The 25,434-nt window shown below is 37.8% G+C and overlaps 1 protein-coding gene across 8 annotated transcripts in view; it reads right to left on the bottom strand.

Moving 5' to 3' along the window:
* Nucleotides 1-25,434, bottom strand: part of MBTD1 (mbt domain containing 1) — a 64,200-nt gene that overhangs the window by 14,893 nt on the left and 23,873 nt on the right. For 5 of the 8 annotated variants that reach the window (XM_060080963.1, XM_060080964.1, XM_060080962.1 and 2 more), the window contains 9 exons: nucleotides 20,909-21,048; nucleotides 19,302-19,416; nucleotides 18,641-18,726; nucleotides 7,681-7,798; nucleotides 5,143-5,277; nucleotides 4,786-4,874; nucleotides 4,342-4,576; nucleotides 3,462-3,517; nucleotides 3,021-3,125 (listed from right to left, as the gene is read on the bottom strand). In XM_060080963.1, coding sequence (XP_059936946.1) covers nucleotides 3,021-3,125; nucleotides 3,462-3,517; nucleotides 4,342-4,576; nucleotides 4,786-4,874; nucleotides 5,143-5,277; nucleotides 7,681-7,798; nucleotides 18,641-18,726; nucleotides 19,302-19,416; nucleotides 20,909-21,048 — 1,079 coding nt within the window. The remainder of the gene's footprint in view (nucleotides 1-3,020; nucleotides 3,126-3,461; nucleotides 3,518-4,341; nucleotides 4,577-4,785; nucleotides 4,875-5,142; nucleotides 5,278-7,680; nucleotides 7,799-18,640; nucleotides 18,727-19,301; nucleotides 19,417-20,908; nucleotides 21,049-25,434) is intronic. The other 3 variants (XM_060080958.1, XM_060080959.1, XM_060080960.1) reach the window with 3 other exon arrangements.

Genomic DNA, 25,434 nt, shown 5'->3' with positions numbered 1-25,434 from the left:
TTCCTATATACTCTTCACCCAGAGACTCAATTCAGGTTATATACTATGTAACTCCTTGAAGTCTGACTTCTGTCCTGACCCTACTAAACTGCTAAATTCACCGATGACCTCCTAGCTTGTCAAATCCAGTGCCTTTTTTCCAACACTTCAGCCTCCCTTACAGTATCCCATACCAGTGGACTACTCAATTTTTTGAAACATTTAATCCCATACTCTCATTACATTACAGTCTACTGGTCCATCTTCTCACCTCTGTGTTCATTCCTTCACATTATTTTGGTGGCCACCCTTTCACCTCCAGCTCGTTTCTGATTTTAGCCCTTTTCTTTTGTTTTCATGATGGCATCCACTACACTCTTCAATGGTTGACTTTTATGCCAACAATTTCTCAAGTTTTATCATGAGTTTGTCACCCTCCCAGTGTCTCAGTCCTGCATTTTACCTGCATGCTGAACATATTCTCTGAGAGTTAGTACAGGGCATCAAACCAACAACTTCCTTCTCCTGCTCCTTTCAAAGGCAATCAGTCACTGGGTCCCCATAGCTCTCCCTAAACATTCAGTCCCTTTATCCTGGCCATTAACTAACTCTCTCTCCATTATGTTGTTTGATGTCATTGCTTTCAGCCTTCCTTCATGGACAACTCCTCTCTGACACAGTTAAACTTTCCTTTGGTATGACCTCTGTTCATTCCAGAAAACTTTACCGACTTATCCTGTTCATAAAGAAAACTCAGACAGCCTGACCAAGCATTAAAGACTGCATAATCTAATTCCACATCATCTTTTTGTCTTTGCCTGCAGGTTCCTTTCTCCTAGTTATTTCTACTATATTGGATATGTATACTAACTTTCTCTTCAACCTTAACAGCTCTAAGACCTCTGGAAAGGACTATCTCCACTCACATGGGTTCTTTTCTCCCTTTCTAAATACAGCTGACTGGAGGGGTTAGTATTCAACCTTCAGAGGCCCAGGCCAAAGGCTGGGCTCAGTTGTTTAGATTCTCTCTCAGTAATTAGAATGAACAGACACAGAGATAGTAGTCAAGCCATCAGCTGGAGCTGGCACTGAAAGGTTGTGATACAGACAGGGACAGGGACTACCACGTGCAGACTGAGTGAGCAGGACACCAACAGAGAAAGAGTGAAAGAAGAGTGGTGCAGACACAGAGCACGCGTGGAATAAAGAGGCCCCCGAGAGGTGGAGGATAACACTGAGTTTATGCCTTCCCAGGTCTCATCCCTGTGTCCTTGCATGTCTGTGAGCGTGCCCATTGCAACCTTAGAGTAACTTTCCTAGAGCTCACTTGAGCGGGTTTCTGTTCCTTATAAACAAAAAGCCTGGTCCAGAATATTCAAAGCAACTTGTTTGATGTGTACTGTGTGTGAACCACTCTCCATTTCCTAAATGTGACCTGTACTTTCTTTGCACTCTTGATGCTTTTGTGCATATTCACTTTCCATGACACAATTTCCTCCTGCATCTCTGCTTGGCAGAGTTTTTCCCATCCTTCAAGACAAAGTTTTCAAATGTCCTCTCTTCCATAAAGCTTGCCCTGATTCCTCTGAGAAGATGTGACCTCTTCTTTATTTGAATTCCAACAGTACTTGTACCTTTCTTAAATCATAGTTGATCTTGTATGTTAAACTTATTTTCATACATCTTATCTTGTTCTACAAGACTGTAAGCTTCTTAAAGTCCAAACCAAACCTAGCATGGCAAGAATTCATAAAGTATTTTCTGAGTGAAGCTGGGTATTCTACTCGCTGGACACTTTTTTTCCTTTCACATAGAGCATGGTGCTGGTTCCCAAGCCTGGCTGATTTTCAGAATTACCGAGAGAACTTTTAATTTTCTTTATTTTTTAAACAAATACAGATATCTGGGCAATAATTCTTGTGATTCTGATTGAGTAGGTCTGGAGTAGGTCATGGAAATCTATGTTTTAAATAGTACCAGGTGGTTTGGATCACTAGTCAGGTGAAGAAGAACAACAAGGTTTGGAGCCTGTCTGGTCCAGCCGTGTGACCTGAACGCAAGTGTTTGGGACATGGCAGCCATCACAACTGTTTTTAATTCTTCTGGCTTAAGGCTTAAAAACTGTGTTGAAATGCAAATCACAATTTAGTTACACCTTTACGTAAGCAGATTCTGGATCAATGGTTCTTAACCTTGGTTGTACCTGAGAATCACCTGGAGACTTAAAAAAAAAAAAAAAAAAAAAAGAGGGCCTCCCTGGTGGCGCAGTGGTTGAGAGTCCGCCTGCCGATGCAGGGGACGCGGGTTCGTGCCCCGATCCCGGAGGATCCCACATGCCGCGGAGCGGCTGGGCCCGCGAGCCATGGCCGCTGAGCCTGTGTGTCCGGAGCCTGTGCTCCGCAACGGGAGAGGCCACAGCAGTGAGAGGCCCGCGTACAGCAAAAAAAAAAAAAAAAAGAAAAAAACCAATGCTAGGGCCCCAAACCAGACTGATTAAATCAGAATGGGGGTGCGGGGTCGGGGAAGAGGCCTAGTCAATGGTATTTTTTTTGTTCCCCAGGAGATTCTGATGCCTACTGAGAATTGAGAACCACTCTTCTACATCTTTTTATAAAAACAGTTTCAGAAGAGAGGAAAAAAGAGAAAAGAAGTAAAGTACTACTAAAAGGGGGAAAAAAAAGCACACAAAGGAAACGTAGTAAACTGAAGATAAACTTGGCCTTGTTACAAATTCTACGCTGGACAAGCTTTGACCAGGAAGTAAGTTAAATAAATATTCCTCCTCTAACTTAAGGATATACTGCCATAAAATAAAGGTAGCAGACTCAAGATAACAATCTTGACAACAAGATATATACAAAGAAAAGCTCCTAAGAGAATTCAAATTCCTTTTGAAATTATTAGTACCATTCTCCCCAGGGAAGATGCAGCTGCACACATTTTATGTCACAATGAACACGTTAGGGGCCTCCTTCTCCTGCTACCTGAAACCTAGTTCCTGTAACTGCATTGTTTCTATACTTTAAAACCTATTCTCTTACCTTTCTAATGGTCGCAACACATATGGTGGAAAGATTTAATGGGTCTATAGCTTCCAATTTCATTCCTTCCTTGAACCATTCCCCACTCTGGTCTACTTCTTTTACCTAAAGAATTACATAAAGTACAGCTACTGTCACAAGTGTTATCAGTTTAATAATTATAATAATACCAAGTTGAAAAAGTTTACCAGATGAAAATACCAAGTGTCTTCTCCTACCTACCTAATATTGTAACTCAAACTTCCATTAGGGAATAGAGAGAATTCAGGCAAATAGAATTGAAGAATAATTATAATCAACAGTTGTGACACATAGGGATTACAAGGTCTTAATCCTTTTAGGTGAACATATGTAATTACGATTTCCATAATATTAGGAAGAAACCCACAACCCTCTTTCAAACCTAATTTACAAATGAGGGTTCTTATAAAAACTTCTTACCTTAGCAAATAAATGTGGTGGTGTATCAAAATGTCCATCTTGTTTCTTTGTAATATCTACAAGGAAAAGTTACATACTAATCTGTCAGCATTTTTGAGAAGACCAAAAACCACATTTCTTTGAAGGTTACAAACTCACAAGGTATGTATACTCTAAAACATGGCAAAAATACATGCCTTCGACATTTATGGTGAATAATATTCTTTAAAAATCTTTCTCTCTTTAGAGTACATGTGCTGTTATTCAGCCAATCAGAATGCTGGAAATTCCCTAGTTAGGGAATTACAACTTTAAAAAGTACGTTTTAATGTGTTTAGTATTAAGTCTAACCACATTTAATTTCACTATTTCATCTAAAATTGAATGGAAAGGGAAAGGCTATCTTTAGTTCTTTCAAACAGGCTGGATAAAAAGGTGTAAGAAAACAAATGTAGTTGTGACCAAAAGTGCATTATTATTATTATTATTTTTTGTGGTACGCGGGCCTCTCACTGTTGTGGCCTCTCCCGTTGCCGAGCACAGGCTCTGGACGTGCAGGCTCAGCGGCCATGGCTCACGGGCCCAACTGCTCTGCGGCATGTGGGATCTTCCCGGACCGGGGCACGAACCCGTGTCCCCTGCATCGGTGGGCGGACTTCCAACCACTGCGCCACCAGGGAAGCCCCAAAAGTGCATTATTTTTTACTTGAGCACAAGTGGAAGGAATATAAAAGAATTGTTAGGACATTAATACCCTGGTGTGAAACTTTCCTATTTAAGGTAGAATAAGCAGCCCCGGCAACTAGTTCTGATCTATGCCATTCTGCAGAGAAAAATAACCAAGTAGTACAATTTAGCCTCAGTGATATTTTCAACAGGAGTTCTCGTGACAGGTGCTTACCAGATCTTTTGAATCGATGGCCTATGCTTCGAGACCAACCGATATGATGGATTAATGGGCTGTGCATATGGCACCAGAAGTCATCTGTTCTATCTTCACTCTCTTCATACACTAGTCTTAATCTTCCTCCAATTACACTTTCCACCACTGCCACTCGTGTTCGACACAAATGCCTCTTGTCAACCACTTCTACTCTCATGCAAGGTTTGAAAGGATACTGCATGCTCTCTGAAACCTTGAAACAAAAGCAGAACTGTTGGGAATTCATGACAAAGGTCTACAAATAATTTTAGTATTGTACTATAAAAATACCGAGCGCACTTGATAGTTAACATAGGTCATCTGACTCACTAATTGAAACAATTCCTTAAAAAACTTCGAAGTTACTCCATTTTTTAGAGTTCTCATTTGCCACTTCAGTCATTTCTAAGATCCTGTCTTTACCTTTTGTGAGAAATCGGGAGGAAGTGTTTTGGCACCAGTAAGTCGTTTCACTAGAAAAGCTTTCCAGTTTGTATACTTATGCTGAATAGCTAAAACAAAAGAAATAACCAGTTACACTTTAGCAAAGAATAGAATTGCTTCATAAGCTGTTAAAAAAAAAATAACACATTTCCCTGCAATTAAAGTTCTCAAGAAGAGTAACAAAAATAGGGAAAATAAGCATGTCTTGCTAGCAAATAAGTTACTTGAAACCAAAAAATATTATTTTAATTTCTATGTCACTTTAATGTTACTAAGTGTAAAACTGCATTAAAGTGCAAATACTTACTCTACAGTAAGGGTAAAGAAGCTACTCACTTCTAGGAGGGACAAGAGGTTTTCCACTGGCTGCACACCAACCAACTGGATGGATATCAGAACCACATATATTGCACCAGAAGTCCAGACCAGAGTCATTTTCAAATCCTTCATATCTTAAAAGGGCATTGTAGCCTGAAACCAACAAAGCAATTGCCGCATAATAAGAAAACCAAATGAAATAAAACAGGATACAGCTGCTGGTAGTGGTTGTCAAATGTCAGTGAGCACCTGAAACAGATTCATGTGCAGGGCTTGTGAACAGACAGATAGCTGGGCCTCACACCCCCGAGCTCCAGATTTCGTAGATCTTGGGTGAGCCTGAGAATCTGCATTTATAACAAGTTCCCAGAGCCTGCTGTCACTAATGGCACAGATGAAACTTCGAGGACTATCTGAACAATGTAATTAGTTCAACTGTTTTCAGAGCATGGCTTACTCCTCTGAATATATTTCAACTTGACCCATAGTTTCTTAAATTCTAGCAAAGAAATTCTCAGTGAAAAGAGGGGTGGGAAAGTTCTATTAGAATGTGTAGTTTTGGAAATAAAGAAGACTCTGGTAAGTTAGTATAACCTTGTTTAGTCACAGAAATCCAGTTAAAGTACATTTCAAAGAAACTGCTTTATCCAAGTGATCAGGTGACCAAATTATTTTTGGATAATTTGGATGTGGCTCCCTTAAGAGCCTAAACTTTTCTGTCTTGTTTATTTGGAAATAAGATTTGAAAATGCGAGGTAAAGAAGTTCAATAAACACAAATAAAAGTATGTGAAATCACTTAAAATCTATATGTACTAAACAAATCGGAAGAATTATTTCCTGAAAAGAACAAATAGTATATGATATATATTGTTTATAATTTAATAAACCTTGTATTGATAATAGATTAAGGTTTAATTTAAGGCCTTTAGTGGAATAAAAAAGGCCCAATAAACTTGTATTTCAGGCTGGGAGCTAAGTTCAGTCAGCATTTTCATGTGTTAATATTTATGATGAAAATTTATAGCATTAAACTTTTAGTTTTAAGATTCAATAATTCACAGAACAACTCATGACTTTGCTAACTGTTGCTGATTCTGGGTTCACCATCAATATCAGGCTCACTTCTAAAATGTCATTAAAGGGGCTTAAAATAAGATATAAGTTGCAATTAGATAAAACAGAAATGTAAAACCAGGTGGAAGATAGAAATAATTCTTGGATATTAAATACACTGATCTTTAGAGCCATTTAAATGCAACTGATTTAAACATCAAGCAAAAAATATATATATACCGCTGTTTTCAATTAAGGTGTAGAGAATAATACAAGCATTTACAGAATGCTTATATAGCTGGGGAAATGTTTCAAGGAAAAGGTGGGAACTGAACTGGGTTAAATACGGTTAAGTGAGAGAGTGAGAGTGAGTAAAGGCATGGAGGTGACAGAGAACATGCTGTATGAGAGAGGAGGAAAACTAATCTCACAAGAACAGATCATTTATGTTGGGGAACAATAAAAAATCTGGTCAGTGGTGTATGGTGAAACTCATCAATAGCTGTAAATGCTGACCATCCTGATCCTTTAAGGACAAAGAAGCCACTAAAGACAGAAAAATGGAATTGAGATCATTTTTAGGTAAATTAAGTCTATCAGCAGTACATAGGGAGCAATACGCAGGGTGTCTGGGGGAGAATGGCTGGAGATAAGCCTAGAAAGAGGAGGAGGAGTAAGATACCTCTTCCAGTAATCTCAGGACAGCTTTTATCATCTCAGCGGCTGCTCTCCCTCTGAAGCACTACAGTGTCCTACTGCACCACTCACTAAGCACCTTGTGTTAAAATGTATTCAATATTTAGCAGATGTGGGCTTGCTGAAAAAAACAAATCTTATACGTCCGCATGTCACCTGCCCACGGTGTCTAACACAGCAGACACCTAATGCGTTTACTTCATGAGCAACAACGTAATAAGGGCTGGGGTACTTGGAAGAGGTGGGAATGAAGAAAAAGGTAGTACCCAAAATAGATGAAAGTTTCATCACTAGTTTACTTCTCATATTATGGACCATATCACTTTTTTTTAGTACTTCGACTTTTCTGTTACTTTCCAAAGCATCTCCCTCTATCAGGGGTTGGTAAACTATATAAAACTATATATGGCCCACAGATCTGGCCTACTGCCTGATGTTTTTTAGTTTGCCATCTAAGAATGGTTTTTACATTTTTAAATAGCTGAAAAAAAATCAGAGGTAAAATAATATTTTACGACACATCACAATAAATAAAGTTTTACTGGAACACAATCATGCCTATTCATTTATGTACTGCTTCGGCCGCCTCTATGCTATGATGGTAGAGTTAAAGGGTTATGACAGAGACTGCATTGCTCACAAAGCTGAAAATATTTACTGTTTGGTCTTTTACAGAAAAAAATTTGCTAACCTCTGCCCTACATCATACTTATTTGGCAATACTTGAAAATTTACAAATATGCTTTCTTATAAGTTACAAATATAATTGACATTTTTAAAGTAAATTATTACACATGCTTTTCACCTGCTAATTTTACAATCCCAGCAATCCAGAAGACTTTGGTAGGTAGGCTGCAGTCTGTATTGGGAACTTCTACTCTCACATTTTCTGAGATATCACCCCAGCAGGTCCCCATAGGTGCCTGTCATATAAAAATTATTAAATTATCATCTTATTAAATAAAGCCTAAAACACATTCAAAATTAAGCACTACTATCAATCATGGGAACATTAAACTAAAAATACCATTTAATTCATTCATTTTTCTCTAAAAATATAATTGTTATTCCCTGTGTCACAGAATTCTATTTGGAAAAAGCCGATGTCAAGGACAAGCTCAAGATGAAGAGAATTCACATATATTAGAATAGATCCAAGTCGAGTTCAAAATTCAATACTGCCCTAAAACAAGACTTGAGCAGCAATTTTTGTAAAATCCAAATTACAAACTTGATAGGTTTCAAAAGAAAAAGCTGATTTAAGAAATTCATTATTTTTAATATGAACTGAATGAATGTACTTTACCTTAACCTCTAATTTTAAAAGATCTGGTCAAAGAGCAGAAAGAAAGATAATTCCAATCAGCAATGTGGTTTCAGAAACATAGAGAAATGAAACTTAGTTATCTATATTTTCAACTTCAGTTAAATTCATAGAATAGAAATATAGTCTGTTACAACTGACCTGTGGCAAAAGCACCAGATAAAGTTATTAGAAAGGTGGAGTTGAAGAGTTTTTGGAGAATCGTACCATGGTAAATTGTTAAAGAATTTATTATTTCAAAATTTCTCACACAGGAATTAACATAAACAAAGAGAAAACTTCCAGTGTTAGATCTGGTAATAAATAGCCTCCACACAAATGGTTAAGATGGGGACACAGAAAACCTATTAAATGAATACCATAAAGGGATTTTCCAAAATTTAATGTTTTCAAATTACAATTTCCATTATATTTTAATCCTTAAATTTGAGGCAGTTTACAATTATTTGGAACTTAGCAATGGTTAACTAAACCAAATAAATGAATATAGGAATTTAAATGCTGATAATACCAAACAGTTTCTGCAGTCCTTGATAATCAGCTCCTCGTTAAATACAATTTAGAACCTTGATCACAGAAAAAAGGATTAGGTAAGGTTATAAAAGACCTGATAATATGAACAAATCAGGAAAAGACAAAATAGCTTCAAAGCTAAAAGATGACTAAACAAAGATATCCAAGAGTCACACAAACTAGTCCATCTGAACACTGGGCAAATGTCTTCTATGCAAGGCAGCTCATACTTGGGTGGATGCTAACCCAAGAGGATTAGCTTAAAACAGTACTCAACCCTTATGCTCTCAATAGTTTAAGGAATTTCTGAAGGAGAGGAAGAAAATGTCAAACAACACTGAACGAGGATAAGTCTCGAAACCAAACACAGAATCAACTTATGGCTATTTTTTAAAGTAGCAAGCAATGAATATACTTCAATCATTTGGAGACAGTGTCCTATCTCAACTATTTGTAATTCTGGAAGGATACACATAACTATCTTCCTGAGCTGTGCAAAAAAATAATACATCCATTATGACTACCTCTTTCTGCTTTTTTTAAATTGAAAGAATGGACTCTTCAGGTTCTGCTATCTCCCCCTATATCATTCTAGACTGTAGGGCCATCCCTATTGCCAGCAGATATGATTAGAAAAGGAGAGGCTGGAAAGAAGATAGGTAACAGATTAAGCTACCATATATTAACACAAAGACCATGTGTTAATTTCTGTGAGGATGAACCAATTAGAGCAGACAGATGCAGTGAAATGTATGCATTAAATTAAGGTAGGGTATCCATTCCTCTTCGTTTGGCTGCCAAATCTTGTGGAATGGGCTTTATTTTTCACTGAGAAGGAAGAAGCATGGTTATGCTGACAAGTTGTGTGCTAGGTGGGCACACTGCTAAATGAATTTGGCATATAGGACTGACTCCCTTTTGAGCTAGATGTGACAATGCCATACTGACTTTTTTTTTTTAAGTCTTAACAACTGTTTGGAGAAAATAACTTCTGGTCACATTTTACTAAAGAGAATGTGTCAATATGCTCACTTAGAAAATAAAGTTAATGCTCACTTTAGTGGGGGATGTTATGTTTTGCTCCCTACAGTCTGGATTGGTATAGGAGAAAGTAGCAGAAAGTGACATTTGTTCTTGCCTGTAAGGTTGTGGTTCTGCTAGGCCCTCTTAAACCAATCCATATGGTTCACTCTAAGAAAAAAAATGAAGAAACAAAAACAAAAACGAGCACCATAGTCATTGCATAGTATGTGCTCAATGTGTTGAAATAATAAAATCATTTCATAGATATATCTGCCCTTTTATTTAAAATGAATATTCTTAAGTGTGGAAGACTAAATGACCCAGGGCTTGAGAGCCATCTTCATCCAAGTCATCTGTCTTCTCTTGCTGGCAGGAGGGATACCTCTGAAAGTCTGGATTGGCATAGCATGAACTAGCAGAACCATAATTTACAGGTAACAACAAATTTACCTTCCAGACTCAGGACGAGAGGTCCACCTCAGGTTCCTCCCAAACCAGGAAGATCTGCTTCACCACTTCCTGCTCCAGGGCCACTCGTGAGGGCTATCTGGGAGCGACTCTCCTTCCCTGCAAGGTACGCTGTCATCAGGTCCTGCAGGACATGGCCAAATCCAAATGTTGAGGGCTCCCCAACACAAATGTATGATAACCTCCACCTGACTGTCTATCTGTAAGAAAGTAATTGGGTGGGATTCTTACTTTTCTGTGCTTTAAGAATATTCCCAGATAGTCCAACAGCTCAGATGGCTAGTATTTAGACTCTCGGAGGGCTGACACACTGTACATGTGATGCTTTATGGGAGAAATACAGATTTCCCTCCATTGAGCTGACAACCTACAACTTTTGATAATCACAATCTTCAGCAGTGACACAGAATTTAAGTGGGCAGAAGTTAGCCTTCAAGTTGCACATAGGTAACTCTTATTGATCCTAATAATGATATGGCAAATATACAAAAAGCCACCATTAAAATACTTTGACTAATAGGCATTATGATGACCAAAATGAACCTAGTAGAGAAAGATAGACTATTATTTGGCCAAAAAGGGGAGAAAACCTTATAGGAAATTAACTAGAAAGAAATTAGAACTCCTAAGTATTATTTGCTAGAATTGATAGGAAGTAGAAACAGAAAAAATAATTGTTCCCCCTTTCCCCAGAAAGTCCACTCACCTTTTGATTTGATAACACAATCTACTGGGTTGGCCAAAAAGTTCGTTCAGTTTTTCCGTAGATGGCTCTAGTAGCCCTTAGTTGTCTTTAACTTCATTTGAAACAATTTTGTTAGACTGCATTGTGACAGCTGTCGTATCAGTGTGCACTTAAAAAAAAAAACTTATCAAAACTGGTGAATTTTTGTGTAGCCATTTTAATATCGAAGATGGAAGAAAAAAAGCAAAATTTTCAGCGCTATCATGCTTTATTATTTCAAGAAAGGTAAAAAAGCAACTAAAATGCAAAAAAAGATTTGTGCAGTGTATGGAGAAGGTGCTGTGACTGATGGAATGTGTCAGTGGTTTGCGAAGTTTTGTGCTGGGGATTTCTTGCTGGATGATGCTCCACGGTCAGGCAGACCAGTTGAAGTTGACAGCAATCAAACTGAGACATTAATTGAGAACAATCAACGCTATACCACGTGGGAGATAGCCAACATACTCAAAATATCCAAATCAAGCACTGAAAATCATTTGCACCAGCTTGGTTATGTTAATCGCTTTGGTGTTTGGGTTCCACGTAAGTTAAGTGAAAAAAACCTTCTTAACTGTATTTCCGCATGGGATCCTCTACTGAAATGTAATGAAAACGTTCCATTTTTAAAACAAATTGTGATGGGTGATGAAAAGTGGATACTGTACAATAATGTGGAATGGAAGAGATCATGGGGCAAGCGAAATGAACCACCACCAACCACACCAAAGGCTGGTCTTCAACATGGTGGGAATGGAAGGGAGTCCTCTATTATGAGCTCCTTACGGAAAGCCAAAAGATTAATTCCAATAAGGACTGCTCCCAATTAGACCAACTGGAAGCAGCACTTTTCATCGGCAAAGCGTCCGGAATTAGTCAACAGAAAATGCATAATCTTCCATCAGGATAATACAACACCACGTGTTTCTTTGATGACCAGGCAAAAACTGTTAGAGCTTGGCTGGGAAGTTCTGATTCATCCGCCGCATTCACCAGACACTGCACCTTTGGATTTCTACTTACTTCGGTCTTTACAAAATTCTCTTAATGGAAAAAATTTCAATTCCCTGGAAGACTAAAAGGTACCTGGAACAGTTCTTTGCTCAAAAAGATAAAGCTTTGGGAAGATGGAATTATGAAGCTGCCTGAAAAAATGGCAGAAGGTAGTGGAACAAAAGAGTGAATACGTTGTTCAATAAAGTTCTTGGTGAAAATGAAAAATGTGCATTCTTATTTTTACTTAAAAACTGAAGGAACTCTTTGGCCATCCCAATACTTTTTGGGGTGGTGGTAGCAGGGGGATAGGGAGTACAAGGAAAGTTCAAAAGTAAAATGGGATGTTTGGGGTGAAAGTAAGATTAAGAATGAGGGAATGCTAGTGTATGTAAAAAGAGACAGGAAGCAGTGGTTACTAATTTGAAAGGCATAAAACAGCTCATAATTTTAAAAAAACATATCAAATGAAAATAATCTATATTATTTAGGCCTTCCTTAAAACAGGTGATTTTTATTATATCAGAGTCCACTGCTTTCCTGCAGAGAATCTATTTTGTGGCAACACTCATAATAGCTCAACTGGATGGAGTACTAACAAGTACCAGAAACTAATTTAAGTTTCATTTCCATTAGAAAGAAGTTTTGCAATCTAGGATGACATACTGAAGATTCTAACTTTAGTTAAAATGGATGTGAAATCACATTTATTTTCAATTTTCAATGGAGTTACGTATGCATGGTTAAGGCTAGGGAAAAAAACAAAGAATAATTTTATTTGAAAGAGATTATTTTAGTAATAAATACAGACCTGAGAAATAAATCATGAGTTTTACTATAAGCTACTGTTACCACACATACACAAACAAGGCTTTTGTTTTTGTCCTTAAAATCCCAAAATATACTTGTAATATGTGTTGCAAAGAAATATGGATAACCTTATCCCCTTCAAAGTAGCTGGCATACAGGTCTGGTACCAAAGAGAGAATTAGAAAACATCATGTAGGGCTTCCCTGGTGGTGCAGTGGTTGAGAGTCCACCTGCCGATACAGGGGACACGGGTTCATGCCCTGATCCAGGAGGATCCCACATGCCGTGGAGCGGCTGGGCCCGTGAGCCATGGCCGCTGAGCCTGCACGTCTGGAGCCTGTGCTCCGCAACAGGAGAGGCCACGACAGTGAGAGGCCCGCATACCGCAAAAAAAAACAAACAAAAAAAACATCATGTAAGCAATACAAGGTGATATCTGTGGAGGAAGGATGAAATAGTATAGTAAACTCAGCTTTGAAGTTATGGCACGCACGTGTGCAAAGGACCTTTTTAAAAAATATCTAACTACAGCTATTTTCAAGGGAGAAGAAAATAGGATGACTACATTTCTGGTTTTGGCAATGACAGTATCAACAAGACACCAGAGTATGTAGTCCAGGTACCAAACAAAAGAAATCTGAAGTCTGTAAATACGTAACTAAAGGAATATGATTTTAGCTTTTTATGATTCACGTACATTTGATACTAGCACATTTTGGCCTGTGCTGTAATGCTTAGGAAAGACATATTCTACTTGATTTTTTTTTTTGGCCACGCCATGTGGCTTGTGGGATCTCAGTTCTCTGACCAGGGATTGAACCCGGGCCAAGGCAGTGAAAGCCCGGAATTCTAATCAGTAGGCCACCATGCAACTCTCTGTACTTGATTTTATAAGGCAAATAATGGGGAACAGGAGTGCTTCTATTTAAAAGACTATAATATTAAAAAAATTAAGAATGCTCTAAAGCTAAATGTTCTGCATACACAGAACAACTCTCTTGGGTTCAAACATAAATTGTCAATAGGAGAAAATAGTCTGTGAATTTCATTAACGTAGAGTACCTAACTGGCATGTGATACTGCAGTAGTATTTTGGAGACTATTCCACAGTTAGTAAAGATAAGGCTAAAAGCTGCTTTTAGAAGCTGTGAAATAAAAAAATGTTATGTATTAGTCTCTGGCCCTGCTCCTGGCACAGAGGTCTTAACAGCCTTCGTAATTATCTAAGTGATAAGAGTACTAGAGGTATCTTTTGTTTTAATATTTGATCTTTGACCCTAATTCCAAGACACAGACCTCCTAAATCCTTTGGAATTTCTCGGGTGATAAGAGTGTCTTTTGTTCTAATGAGGCAACTCTTTGAGGGCCCCTAGATAGCTTCAGGATGGTAGCTGGTCACCACACAGATCAAACTATGATTAGAAGCTTGGAACTTTCGGCCCCATCACCCATCCTCCAGGAAAGGGAGAGGGGTTAGAGACTGAGTTAATGACCCATTATGCCTATGTGATGAAGCCTCCATAAAAATCCCAATACACAGGATTTGGAGCGCTTCTGGGTTGGTGGATAAGTAAAGGTGCTAGGAGAGTGGTGCACCTCGGAGGGTATGGAAACTCTATGCCCCTTCTCATATACCTTGCCCTACACATCTCTTCATCTGACTGTTCATCTCTTTTATTATATCCTTAATAATGAAACAGTAAACCTAAGTGTTTCCCTGAATTCTGTGAGCCATTCTAGCAAATTATCAAACCCAAGGAAGGAGCATGGGAACTCTGATTTACAGCTATCTGTCAGAAGTAGAGGTGACAATGTGGGATTTGCAACTGGTGTCTGAAGTAGGGGCAGTCTTGTGGAACTGAGTCCGTAAGTGTGGGATCTGATGCTAACTCCAGACAGACAGTGTCAGAATTGAACTAAACTGTAGGGCACCCAAGCTGGTGTCAGAGAAATGCTTGATATGCAGAAACCCACACATCTGGTATCAGCAGCACTGTGTGGTCGAGTTGTGTAAGTAAAGGGGGAGCACAGGAGAGTTTTCCTATAGGGGCTTCATTCAAAACTAGGTTAAAACCCGAACAAATAAGAAAAACTGCGTGAGAAAAAGCAGGTTAAAGCCCAAAGTTGAAACTTTCAATCCAGCTACTGAAAAATGCAGCAAGAGTTTCTTCATTTATAATGAGATGGAGTAGGTGGGCTAGATGACTTTTAAGGTAACTTACAGCTTTGTGACCATATAATCCAGGATTAACTTACAATGATATGACCCAACACCTGAAACCAACACAAGACTGTAAATACACTATACGCCAATAAAAATTTTTTTTAAAATGGTATTAACCTAATTCAGTGGTTTCCGACCTCAGAGACTACCAAAGAAGGGAAAGCCAAGGGTCAGGGGCCAAGGCTCTAGCCATACCACCCTACTCTTGCCAGACCAATCAGTATAACTTCCCCTTATGCTGGCTATGTTTATTAGGGAAAGGGGGAATCGTAATGCTTTAAAAAAAAAAGTCTGAAAACTACCACCTAGATGAAATGAAAGTTGCATCAGATATATAGCAATCATAATATACAGGTTTCTAAGTAGATATATTTAATGACAACTGGGCTCCATTTACACCGATAATTATAAAAAATGTCAAACACTGTTTTAATGGAGTGATTAAGTATAAACCATTATACACAATTACAGCAATATTCAAAGAGAATATTGTCCTATGATATACTTTGCAGAAACTTCCCAGAAATTTAAAGACAGACCATGGAAAAGAGGAATTCTACTGAAATTCTATGGTTTAAGAACTAATCACTATCATTTTTAAGTGCTGGAAAATATATTTACCTGGGGTCCCTAATGCAGAAGAGGTTGAGTTACCTTAAAGAAGCAAGAAGTCGAAGCTGTGACACCACCCCCACCCCCAAATCCTGGTTCAACCAGAACAGCTGTTTCCATGTACACATTGATTTTTTTTTTTTTTTCTTTTGGCGGTGCCAGTGCCTTGCAAGCTGCGTGATCTAAGTTCCCCAACCAGGGATGGAAGCTGGGTCCCAGCAGTGAAAGCGCCGAGTGCTAACCACTGGACTGCTAGGGAATTCCCACAGATTGAATGTGTTAAAAAATTATGCTTGAAAAAGGAATCCCCTAGGCCTCCCTGGTGGCGCAGTGGTTGAGAGTCCGCCTGCCGATGCAGGGGACACGGGTTCGTGCCCCGGTCCGGGAAGATCCCACATGCCGCGGAGCAGCTAGGCCTGTGAGCCATGGCCGCTGTGTCTGCACGTCCGGAGCCTGTGCTCCGCAACGGGAGAGGCCACAACAGTGAGAAGCCCGCATACCGAAAAAAAAAAAAAAAAAAGAATCCCCTAGGAGCAGGGAAAGGCTTCCAACCTGTGCTCAAGTTGGACACAATGCAGGTATAGAGTGTGGAGGAAGAGGCCCCACAGATGAACCAGTTTTAGAGCAGAAATCAAGTGTTAGAAGATTAGAAGACTGATGATTCAAGGCAGGACCTTGTGCTTGCAGCTGCTCCTGGCAATAGGTTTTCTAAAGCTAAAGTCAGTTATTCTCCTTGGAGACCCCAAAAACTATCTAAGGGGGAGAACCATGAAGAGTCAACTCTAAAGGACAAAAATCAAGTACAGCACAAAGTCTGACCTCCTAAACCAAATGACTTCAAATAAAAATGCTGGTTAAGGCAACAAAGCAAACTCATTTTGTACTAAAATATACTAAGACATTACCAGTATAAAATGTTTCCTATTTGGTAAGGAGAAGGCAGTAAAGGAAGATGAGTGGAGCAGGAAGGCACTGGGTGACAGATACCTTGCTTCTGAACAAGAAACAGGAGGTCCCACAGTATCATTATTAATCATACAGCTAAGGCTAGCTGCTCTATTCTATATGATAGAACACTTTAATCTTAAAAAAGCCAAGTCGAAAAAAATCAGTTTCATTATAATAGAGATTTTCTTGCAAAGAACTTTAACATAGTATTACTATTCAAAGATACGGACATGAAATAAAATATTATACTTTTGGGACTTTGAAACGCTATTTTAAAAAATATCCTGACTACTTATATAAAATAGCTGAACATGGCTTATGATATTAAAACCTAAAAAAACAAAATATTAAAATAAAGATAGGAAAAGAGGGGCTTCCCTGGTGGCGCAGTGCTTGAGGGTCCGCCTGCCGATGCAGGGGACACAGGTTTGTGCCCCGATCCGGGAGGATCCCACATGCCGTGGAGCGACTGGGCCCGTGAGCCATGGCCGCTGAGCCTGCGCGTCTGGAGCCTGTGCTCCGCAATGGGAGAGGTCACGACAGTGAGAGGCCCGCGTACCGCAAAAAAAAAAAAAAAAAAAAAAAAAAAAAAAAAAAAAGATAGGAAAAGAGACAAAGGATACTCAGAAGGAGACAACAGACAAATGTCCCAGGAATCTGGGATGAAAGACTTATTATAACTGAGAACTTAATCTAATTCTTATCTTCTTAGTACCAAAAAGAACTATCTCAAGAGAGGAGAGTTAAAGACTTGCTTTGTAATTCTCATGAAAGCTGCTGCTGCCATGTATTTAATGTATCTCATAAATCTGACACTACTATCAACACTACAGTAAAATATATCAGCTACTGTATACTAAGGTAAAGTATCTAAGATTCCACTTAGGCTGATTCAGATGGTCAGCATGCCACCGACTAAGGGCTTAACACCTGTACTTTTAAGAAAGAAAACTTAGCAAATGAATGAATTTGGCTTTAATTCATATTTCTACCACTGAATTAATATGTTTGGCTTTGATCAACATCCTTTATTGGACACGAATGAATTAAAATTCATTTGGATTTCCACAGCAAGAACTCAAGCTCAGTTTTGTTCACATGCTATTATTTAACAGTAAAGCCCTAAGTTAACAATATGTTAAGTGTACACAAAATTTCATTAACTTTCTAAATTCTCTTTCCTTCTTATACATGGTCAGTGGCAGATAGAACCTTTAAATATAAAATTAAGCTTACAGTAAGGTTAAAAAAAGTATTGAAGAGAACTAATCAGATAACTGAATCAAAAGGAATGAAATCAAAAGGAAAGAATTTATCATTAGATACATTTTATACCTAACTCTCAACTACTTCAGATGTTCTGTGACACTACTTGTTAAAAAGAACATCTCCCGGGCCTCCCTGGTGGCGCAGTGGTTAAGAGTCCGCCTGCCGATGCAGGGGATACGGGTTCGTGGCCCGGTCTGGGAGGATCCCATGTGCCGCGGAGCGGCTGGGCCCGTGAGCCATGGCCTCTGGGCCTGCGCATCCGGAGCCTGTGCTCCGCAACGGGAGAGGCCACAACAGTGAGAGGCCCACATACCGCAAAAAGAAAAAAAAAAAAAAAAAAAAAAAAAAAAGAACATCTCCCAACAGATCATTTCAGCCCATGATACTGTATTACTAATAGTTCCTTCTTTGTTTTTGTGATTTTACATTTGAGGCAAAACAAAACTAGAAGATCTTTCCTTTTCTCAATTATTAGGTCAAATCACAAAAATTTAGGTAACATATACAATGCATGGTTTCTATGAGGTTGAACCATATGACTTTGCCAATATACAACAGTTTTTGATACACAAAACCAGCAATTTTATATGGTTCAACTTAATACGAAAATTGGATGAGACTAGTGCCTTTCCCCGTTTGAAACAATTTCAACTTGCAATGTCTTTATAGGAACCTTTTACTTATAAAACTTAGAGAAGTTATGTAACTATTCATAGTACAACAATTAATAAAAAAAGAAACATTTCCATTACAACATAAAATAAAGACCTTCTAAGGATAAGATGCTTAAATGCTATTGTGCCTTCAGATTTAAACAATGACTAAGCATTTCAACATAAACTGAGAAATTCCATACTCACATGTTTAAAGCAGGTAACTGGAGCTGCTATAAAGCTATTGCTATTGATGTAGTTACCCCAGCTGAAACCTTCCATGGAGACTGCTACTGAAATAAAATAAATTTAGATATATTACAGTTCTCAAATTTGTAAGAAGGCTATTATTTTAAAATGTGAAATGACACAAATTTAATTTATCACCTCTAAAGAAAGTTTCTTCTGTAAAGACAGAACTTCTCTAAATAAACATGAACTTTAGCATATATCATATTTGCAAACAAATAGCAGTTTAACTCTTCTATACACAACATATGCTCCTTGGGAAGTGAGGCAAGAGCTCTCCAGTTATAAGAAACAAAGAACAGCGGAGAGCAGATACCTTCAGGATAACAAATGCTGTTCTGATTGCTCTTGTGTTTTATTCCCACGCAGCTGTTACCATGCACTTCAATGAGATTTCTATCCAGTATCCATCACCTAATAGCACCATAACTTGTGAACACTATTCTATTCTAGAATAATTTACTGAAACCAAAACCACTACTAGGAAGCCCAGTGTCATAATGTGCAAATACAGTATACAAATAGCTTAGTTAACAGAATCCAAAATTCAAATGTTATTAATTAAAACTTGATGAATCAGTACCAAATATTTCACCTCCACTACATTCACCCATATTACCTGATTTAGTCTTTGCTTGATTTTGCAAGGTAGCTTGATACTGAGCATATGCAGCTAGTTTAGCAACTAAAGGTTGTTTCTGAAGAACTTTTGCTTTCTTTGTTGGAGGCTTACCCTAAAACAAGAAGAGTTAAGTAAATAGGATTCTTTCTCATCCCCCCACCCCCAAATCTGAAAACTAACTTGATTGCATACTACTCATTCTGCTTAAGTAAACATCGAGGGTTTAGAAAATTATTAAAGCAGAGGAAACATACAAGGAATTTTAACATGAGAAATGTTTTCTGGAGTTCTGCTACAATGTAGATACGTAATATGGGTAGCAGAGCTGGCACAGACTAAAATAGCAATATGCAAATTAATATGTTAATAAAAAATTATATCCCATAAGATGTTAAAATATAGGCTGTGGTGGATAATTCATTCCTTCTTGTACTAGATAAAACCAGTGGTTATTCGCTCATGCAGGTTGCCAAGCATTGCTATTCATATAAGAAAAGAAAATTTAATGTTTAAAGAGCAAGTGACTGAGGTTTATACCTTTAGCGCTAACGCAAAAGATCAATGACAAAATGATCATGGGCCAAATTCAGTGTGACAAACTGCCATCCATTTGGGTACAGACCATTGCTCAGGATCTTTAAGTACTGTCTATCTGAAATATAGAAATACATCTAAGTGATGTATTTCCTTAATCTGGGGAATTTAAATAATCCTTTCAGTGCTATGTAATGATCACAATAAGGTAAAGAAGAATATGAAAAATGTGATCATTCAAATAAAATATATTACAAGAATCAGTTATGTGATGCCTTTAAAAAGTTGTTTATATGCTACAATAGTAATAACTTAGTCAAATGGTCAAATCTCCAGTCATTTTGTAGGCACTGACGTACATTTACAGAAAGATGATTTTCTTTTTTGTATTATGAATTTTTCCAAAAAGTTACTTGGATAACCAAATACAGTTGGTCAAGGTATCAAATGGGTTGCAATCAAAAATACAAACCAGGGCTTCCCTGGTGGTGCAGTGGTTGAGAGTCCGCCTGCCGATGCAGGGGACACGGGTTCGTGTCCCGGTCCGGGAAGATCCCACATGTGGCAGAGCGGCTAGGCCCGTGAGCCATGGCGGCTGAGCCTGCGCGTCCGGAGCCTGTGCTCCGCAACGGGAGAGGCCACAACAGTGAGAGGCCCGTGTACCGCAAAAAAACAAACAAACAAACAAACAAACCAAAGATGATGGAAAAATAAAACCAAAGGGTAAATCATTCCCCCTCCCAACACTGAAAGTTTCTACTTTGATGTTAACTCCAAAGAAAACCAGGGAGAAAAATGGCTTCAATTCATATATATAAAAAGATGTTTATTACATTTATACTTATTTAGAAAAAAGACACAAACAATTCATAGTTTATTTTGGATAGTATGCCTTCTCTATTTATAACAGCTACTCAATTTTATAGAATGAACATATTTCTTAAAAATGTGGGGTATAAAATGATAACTGGCCAATTGGGCAAAGGTAGAGTGCAGTGAATCACAATCAAATGACAGATAAACAGTGAAAGCCATAGAAATAACAGATATAAAGAATAAGGTTTCTGTACCGTTACCTGAAGTCTGGCCAAAATGCTTGCCTTCTTGGAGTTTGACGAGTAACTTCTTGAACATGAAACACTGCAGAAACGCTTTGTTTTAGAGTAAAAAGCATCTCGCACACCAACCATCCCACACATTTCGCAGGTAGCTAATTAACAAAAACATTGGTGTTATGATCATATAATAAAACCAATTTTCATCTAACAGTTTAATAATTTCTCCAATTATCTAAAGGTTTTAATTTAAAAAATTTCTTTAAAGCAGATAGAAAATTTCTTCTATCCGTTACATAAACGATATAAAAACCTAATAAAAGGTAGGGGAAGGACTGGAATGATACCACAGCTACAGGCTCCAGAAAGTCTGACAATAGCTTAAGGTCTGAAAAGGCTTTAAAAAGGGTCAAAAGACACACAAATATAAGTTAGATTCAACTAACATTTCCTTAGTGCTCACCTTGTGCCAGACATTATAAGCTTTGATGTTTGAAAGTATTATAAACAAAAGATTTTAAAAAGTGCAACACAACTGCAGATTAATACAAAGTGCAGCACAGGTCTTTAAAATACTGTAAAGAATGAAACATAAAAATGGCCAACTCAGAAAAATGCTAAAGGCAATATGAGGATTCTCTCAAGTTATATTCAGGAGACGAGAGAAACAGGATAGGTTCAAAGATTGAAGTACGTGCACTATTATTAACTGATAATAGAGGGCAACAAAACTCTAACCACTGTTGGGTCTTTTTGGTAAATTAGCATAATGGACAATAATTTGAAAGGCAGAATTAGAAGAACAGGGTAGTAAGAAGTGAAGCTCCAAAAAGATACATAGGTTGTGGGATTGCTGAATTACACAACAGTTCTATTTTTAAATTTTTGAGGAATCACCATACTGTTTTCAATAATGGCTATACCAATTTACATTACCACCAAGAGTTTATAAGACTTCCCTTTTTCCACATCCTCCTCAACATTTGTTATCTCGTCTTTTTGATACTAGCCATCCTAACAGGTATGAGGTGATATCTCATTGTGGTTTTGATCTTCATTTCCCTGATGATTAGTGATGTTGAGCACATTTTCATGTACTATTGGCCATATGCATGTCTTCTTCGGAAAAATGTCTATTCAGTTCCTTTGTCCATTTTTAAATTGGATTATTTGCTTTTTTGGCTATTGAGTTGTATGGGTCCTTTATATATTTTGGATATTAACCCCTTATCAAATATAAGGTTTACAAATATTTTCTCCTACTCTGTAGGTTGCCTTTTCAATTTACTGTTTCCTTTGCTGAGCAGAACCTCTTTAGTTTAATGTAACCTCACTGCTTATTTTAGCCTTTGTTGCCTGTGCTTTTTGGTGTCTTATCCAAGATATCATTGCTAAGACCAATGTCAAGGAGCTTCTTTCTTATGTTTTCTTCCAGGAGTTTTACAGTTTCAGGTCTTACACTTAAGTCTTTAATCCATTTTCAAGTTAATTTTTGTGAGTGGTATAAGATAGGGGTCCAGTTTTTCTTTTGCATGTGGATATCAAATTCCCCAACACCATTTACTGAAAAGACTATCCTTTCCTCATTGTGTGTTCTTGTTGCCCTTATCAAAAATTAGTTGACTGCAACTCAGTATCTCAAAGAGATATCTGCCCTCCCATGTTCATTGTAGCATTATTCACAATAGCCAAGTTATGGAAACACACTAAATGTCTTTTGATGGATGAGTGGATAAAAAAAAATGTGGTATATATCTATATCTATATCTATATCTAGATAGATATGGTATCCACATATATGGAATATTATTCATTAAATTGGAATATTATTCATTATAATTGAGTATTATTCAGCCATAAAAAGAAGGAAATATTGTCATTTCTGACAACATGGACAAAACTGGAGGCGATTATGCTAAGTGAAATAAGCCAGAAAGAGAAAGACAAATAGTGTACAGTATCACTTATATGTGGAATCTTAAAAAAAGAAAGCCCATTTCATAGAATGGTGGTTGCCAGGGGTGCAAATTTTCAGTTATAAAAAGAATAAGTTGTGAGGATCTAATGTGCAGCACGGTGACTATAGTTAATAACACTACTATATTGTATACTTGGAAGTTGCTGAGAGTGGATCTTGCGCTCACACCATGCGCGCGCGTGCACGCACACACACACACACACTCAGTTAACTTTGTGAGGTGACAGATGTGTTAATTATCTTGATCTTGGTAATCATTCCACCGTATCCATGTATATCAAATCACCACATTTTTAGACATTTATACATTTAAACATATACAATTATATTTGTCAATTATTCCTCAGTAAAGTTGGGGGAAAAAAGATAACAGAGCAAACAACTATGTTGTTGAGTGGGTTGAGTGGGTTCAAATCTCCATCTAAACAGTTATAACTGGAGGAACTTACAGGTTAACCAGTAAGTTCTCATAACAAAGGATGAGAAATCATGGAAAAAATATAAGAAGCCGAGGGTAAGAGATAAACAAAGGGTGTCTAAGGGAAAAAAAGCCTGAATGATTTTCTGTTGTAAAAATTCTAGAACAGATTATTTAAAAGGTTTGTGGATCATCTAGGTAAAAAAAAAAAAAAAAGCGATCCCAAGGGGACAGTATATCTTTGCCAAGAATTGAACATGTCAAACTAGAATTCCCATGACCAGGATGTAAGCTCCACCAGGGAGTTTATTCTATATTGTTCCTATTTGTATCTGTAAAACAGAGTCTGGCACATATAAAGCTCCCTTTTGTGATAAGATTACCAGACTGGTATATCATAACTAAACCACGACAAGATGTATATTAACAGGAGTTAACACATTTGATAAAATCTCTCATGTAGCTTTGTCAGTAAGGATTGAGAAATTCAAGCTGAAGTAGAAAACACCTAGGTAGTAAAACTGGTTGGATGACCACACCTAGTGAGTCCTGATAAGTGAAGTTCTTTGATACGATCTGCAGGACTCTGTACCAGGCCCTTCGATGCTACGTTTTAATCAAAAGACTAGAATATAGGGCTTCTCTGGTGGTGCAGTGGTTAAGAGTCCACCTGCCAATTCAGGGGACACGGGTTTGAGCCCTGGTCCGGGAAGATCCCACTTGCCGCAGAGCAACTAAGTCCGTGTGCCACAACTACTGAGCCTGTGCTCTAGAGCCCGTGAACCACAACTACTGAGCCCGAGTGCCACAACTACTGAAGCTCCCGCGCCTAGAGCCCGTGCTCCACAACAAGAGAAGCCACCCAATGAGAAGCCCGCGCACCAAAACGAAGAGTAGCTCCCACTCGCTGCAACTAGAGAAAAGCCCATGCGCAGCAGCAAAGACCCAACACAGCCAAAAAAAAAAAAGTACCAATGTCATTAAAGGCCAAAGGAAACGAATTAAAAAAAAAAAAAAGACTAGAATATGACTTACAGGGCATTATTATCAAATCTGCAAATGACGATCAGATGACACTGCATTCAACATTAGATGAAAGAATTAGGAATAAAATATTTCTAAGACCAAAATTTAGTAAGAAAAAGGTTACATGGAGAGTTTTAAAGTCTTAACACCTTGGGTTTAAAAAATCAACTGCAAAAGCGCAAGACTGATTTAAATTGGTCTAGTTCATGTGGTTTCAATTATTTGCAAATTCAGTATTAGTTTTAAAAAAGTTAAAGCAATTTTGGTGGCCTGAATGGAAACACAGTGTCGTAAAAAAAGGAGATAAAAGCTGAACTACCTTCTGTCCTAATCACACAGGGTGACCAACTATTTGCTGAGGTCCTTTTCCAGGATGTGGGACATTTAATCCTAAAACCAGGACAGTCTCAGGCAAGACAAGTTGTCACCCTACTACCACATAATCTGAAGTATTCCCAGAAGAAACTGAGCAGGATACTGATGAATTAAATCACTGATGCTATGAGAAATGACTGAAGCAATTAGGTTTACTTAGTGTGTCCTAGAGACACACTAGAAATAAGTGTTGTAGTGTGATGGGAAGAGATGTCTTTGTTACAGGGATTAGAATCATTCTGTGTACCTTTAAAAATCAAAATTAAGACCAAAAGACAAAAGTTAGAGTAAGGATAATTTTGGTTCAATATAAAGGATATTCTGGTAATTAGAGATACCCTATCGCCAAAGTGTTAAAACAGAAAACTTATAAGGAATCGTTAAAGAGAAGGGAGACTTAACCTTGAAAGTCTCTTTCAACTCTGTAAGTCTATTATCTTACACACTTCCAATTACATAGGGATTTATTATTTAATTATGGAATTTAAGTCCCATTAAGTTTCTCAGTTGCCTTTTGTTTTCATTTTTTTCTACTTGTTTTCTACCAGCAGGTGGTAGGTATGCAAAATAAAGAGATCTAACACAAACCCAGTGATCTTATCTAGAACTACAAGTTTCAGACTGTTTCTTCAAACTGTTCTTTAAAATTCTAAGGGAAATGACAGGAGAAATGCAATCAAAACATACCCTCAAGGTGTGTAACAGGTGAAGGCTGTTCACCTGAGCTGAAGTATATACTCCATA

The sequence above is a fragment of the Mesoplodon densirostris genome, chromosome 18 (genome assembly GCF_025265405.1).
Source record: "Mesoplodon densirostris isolate mMesDen1 chromosome 18, mMesDen1 primary haplotype, whole genome shotgun sequence".
Lineage (NCBI taxonomy): Eukaryota > Metazoa > Chordata > Mammalia > Artiodactyla > Ziphiidae > Mesoplodon > Mesoplodon densirostris.
Note: the sequence above shows the minus strand (reverse complement) of the source record. Positions and strands in the feature narration are given on the sequence as shown.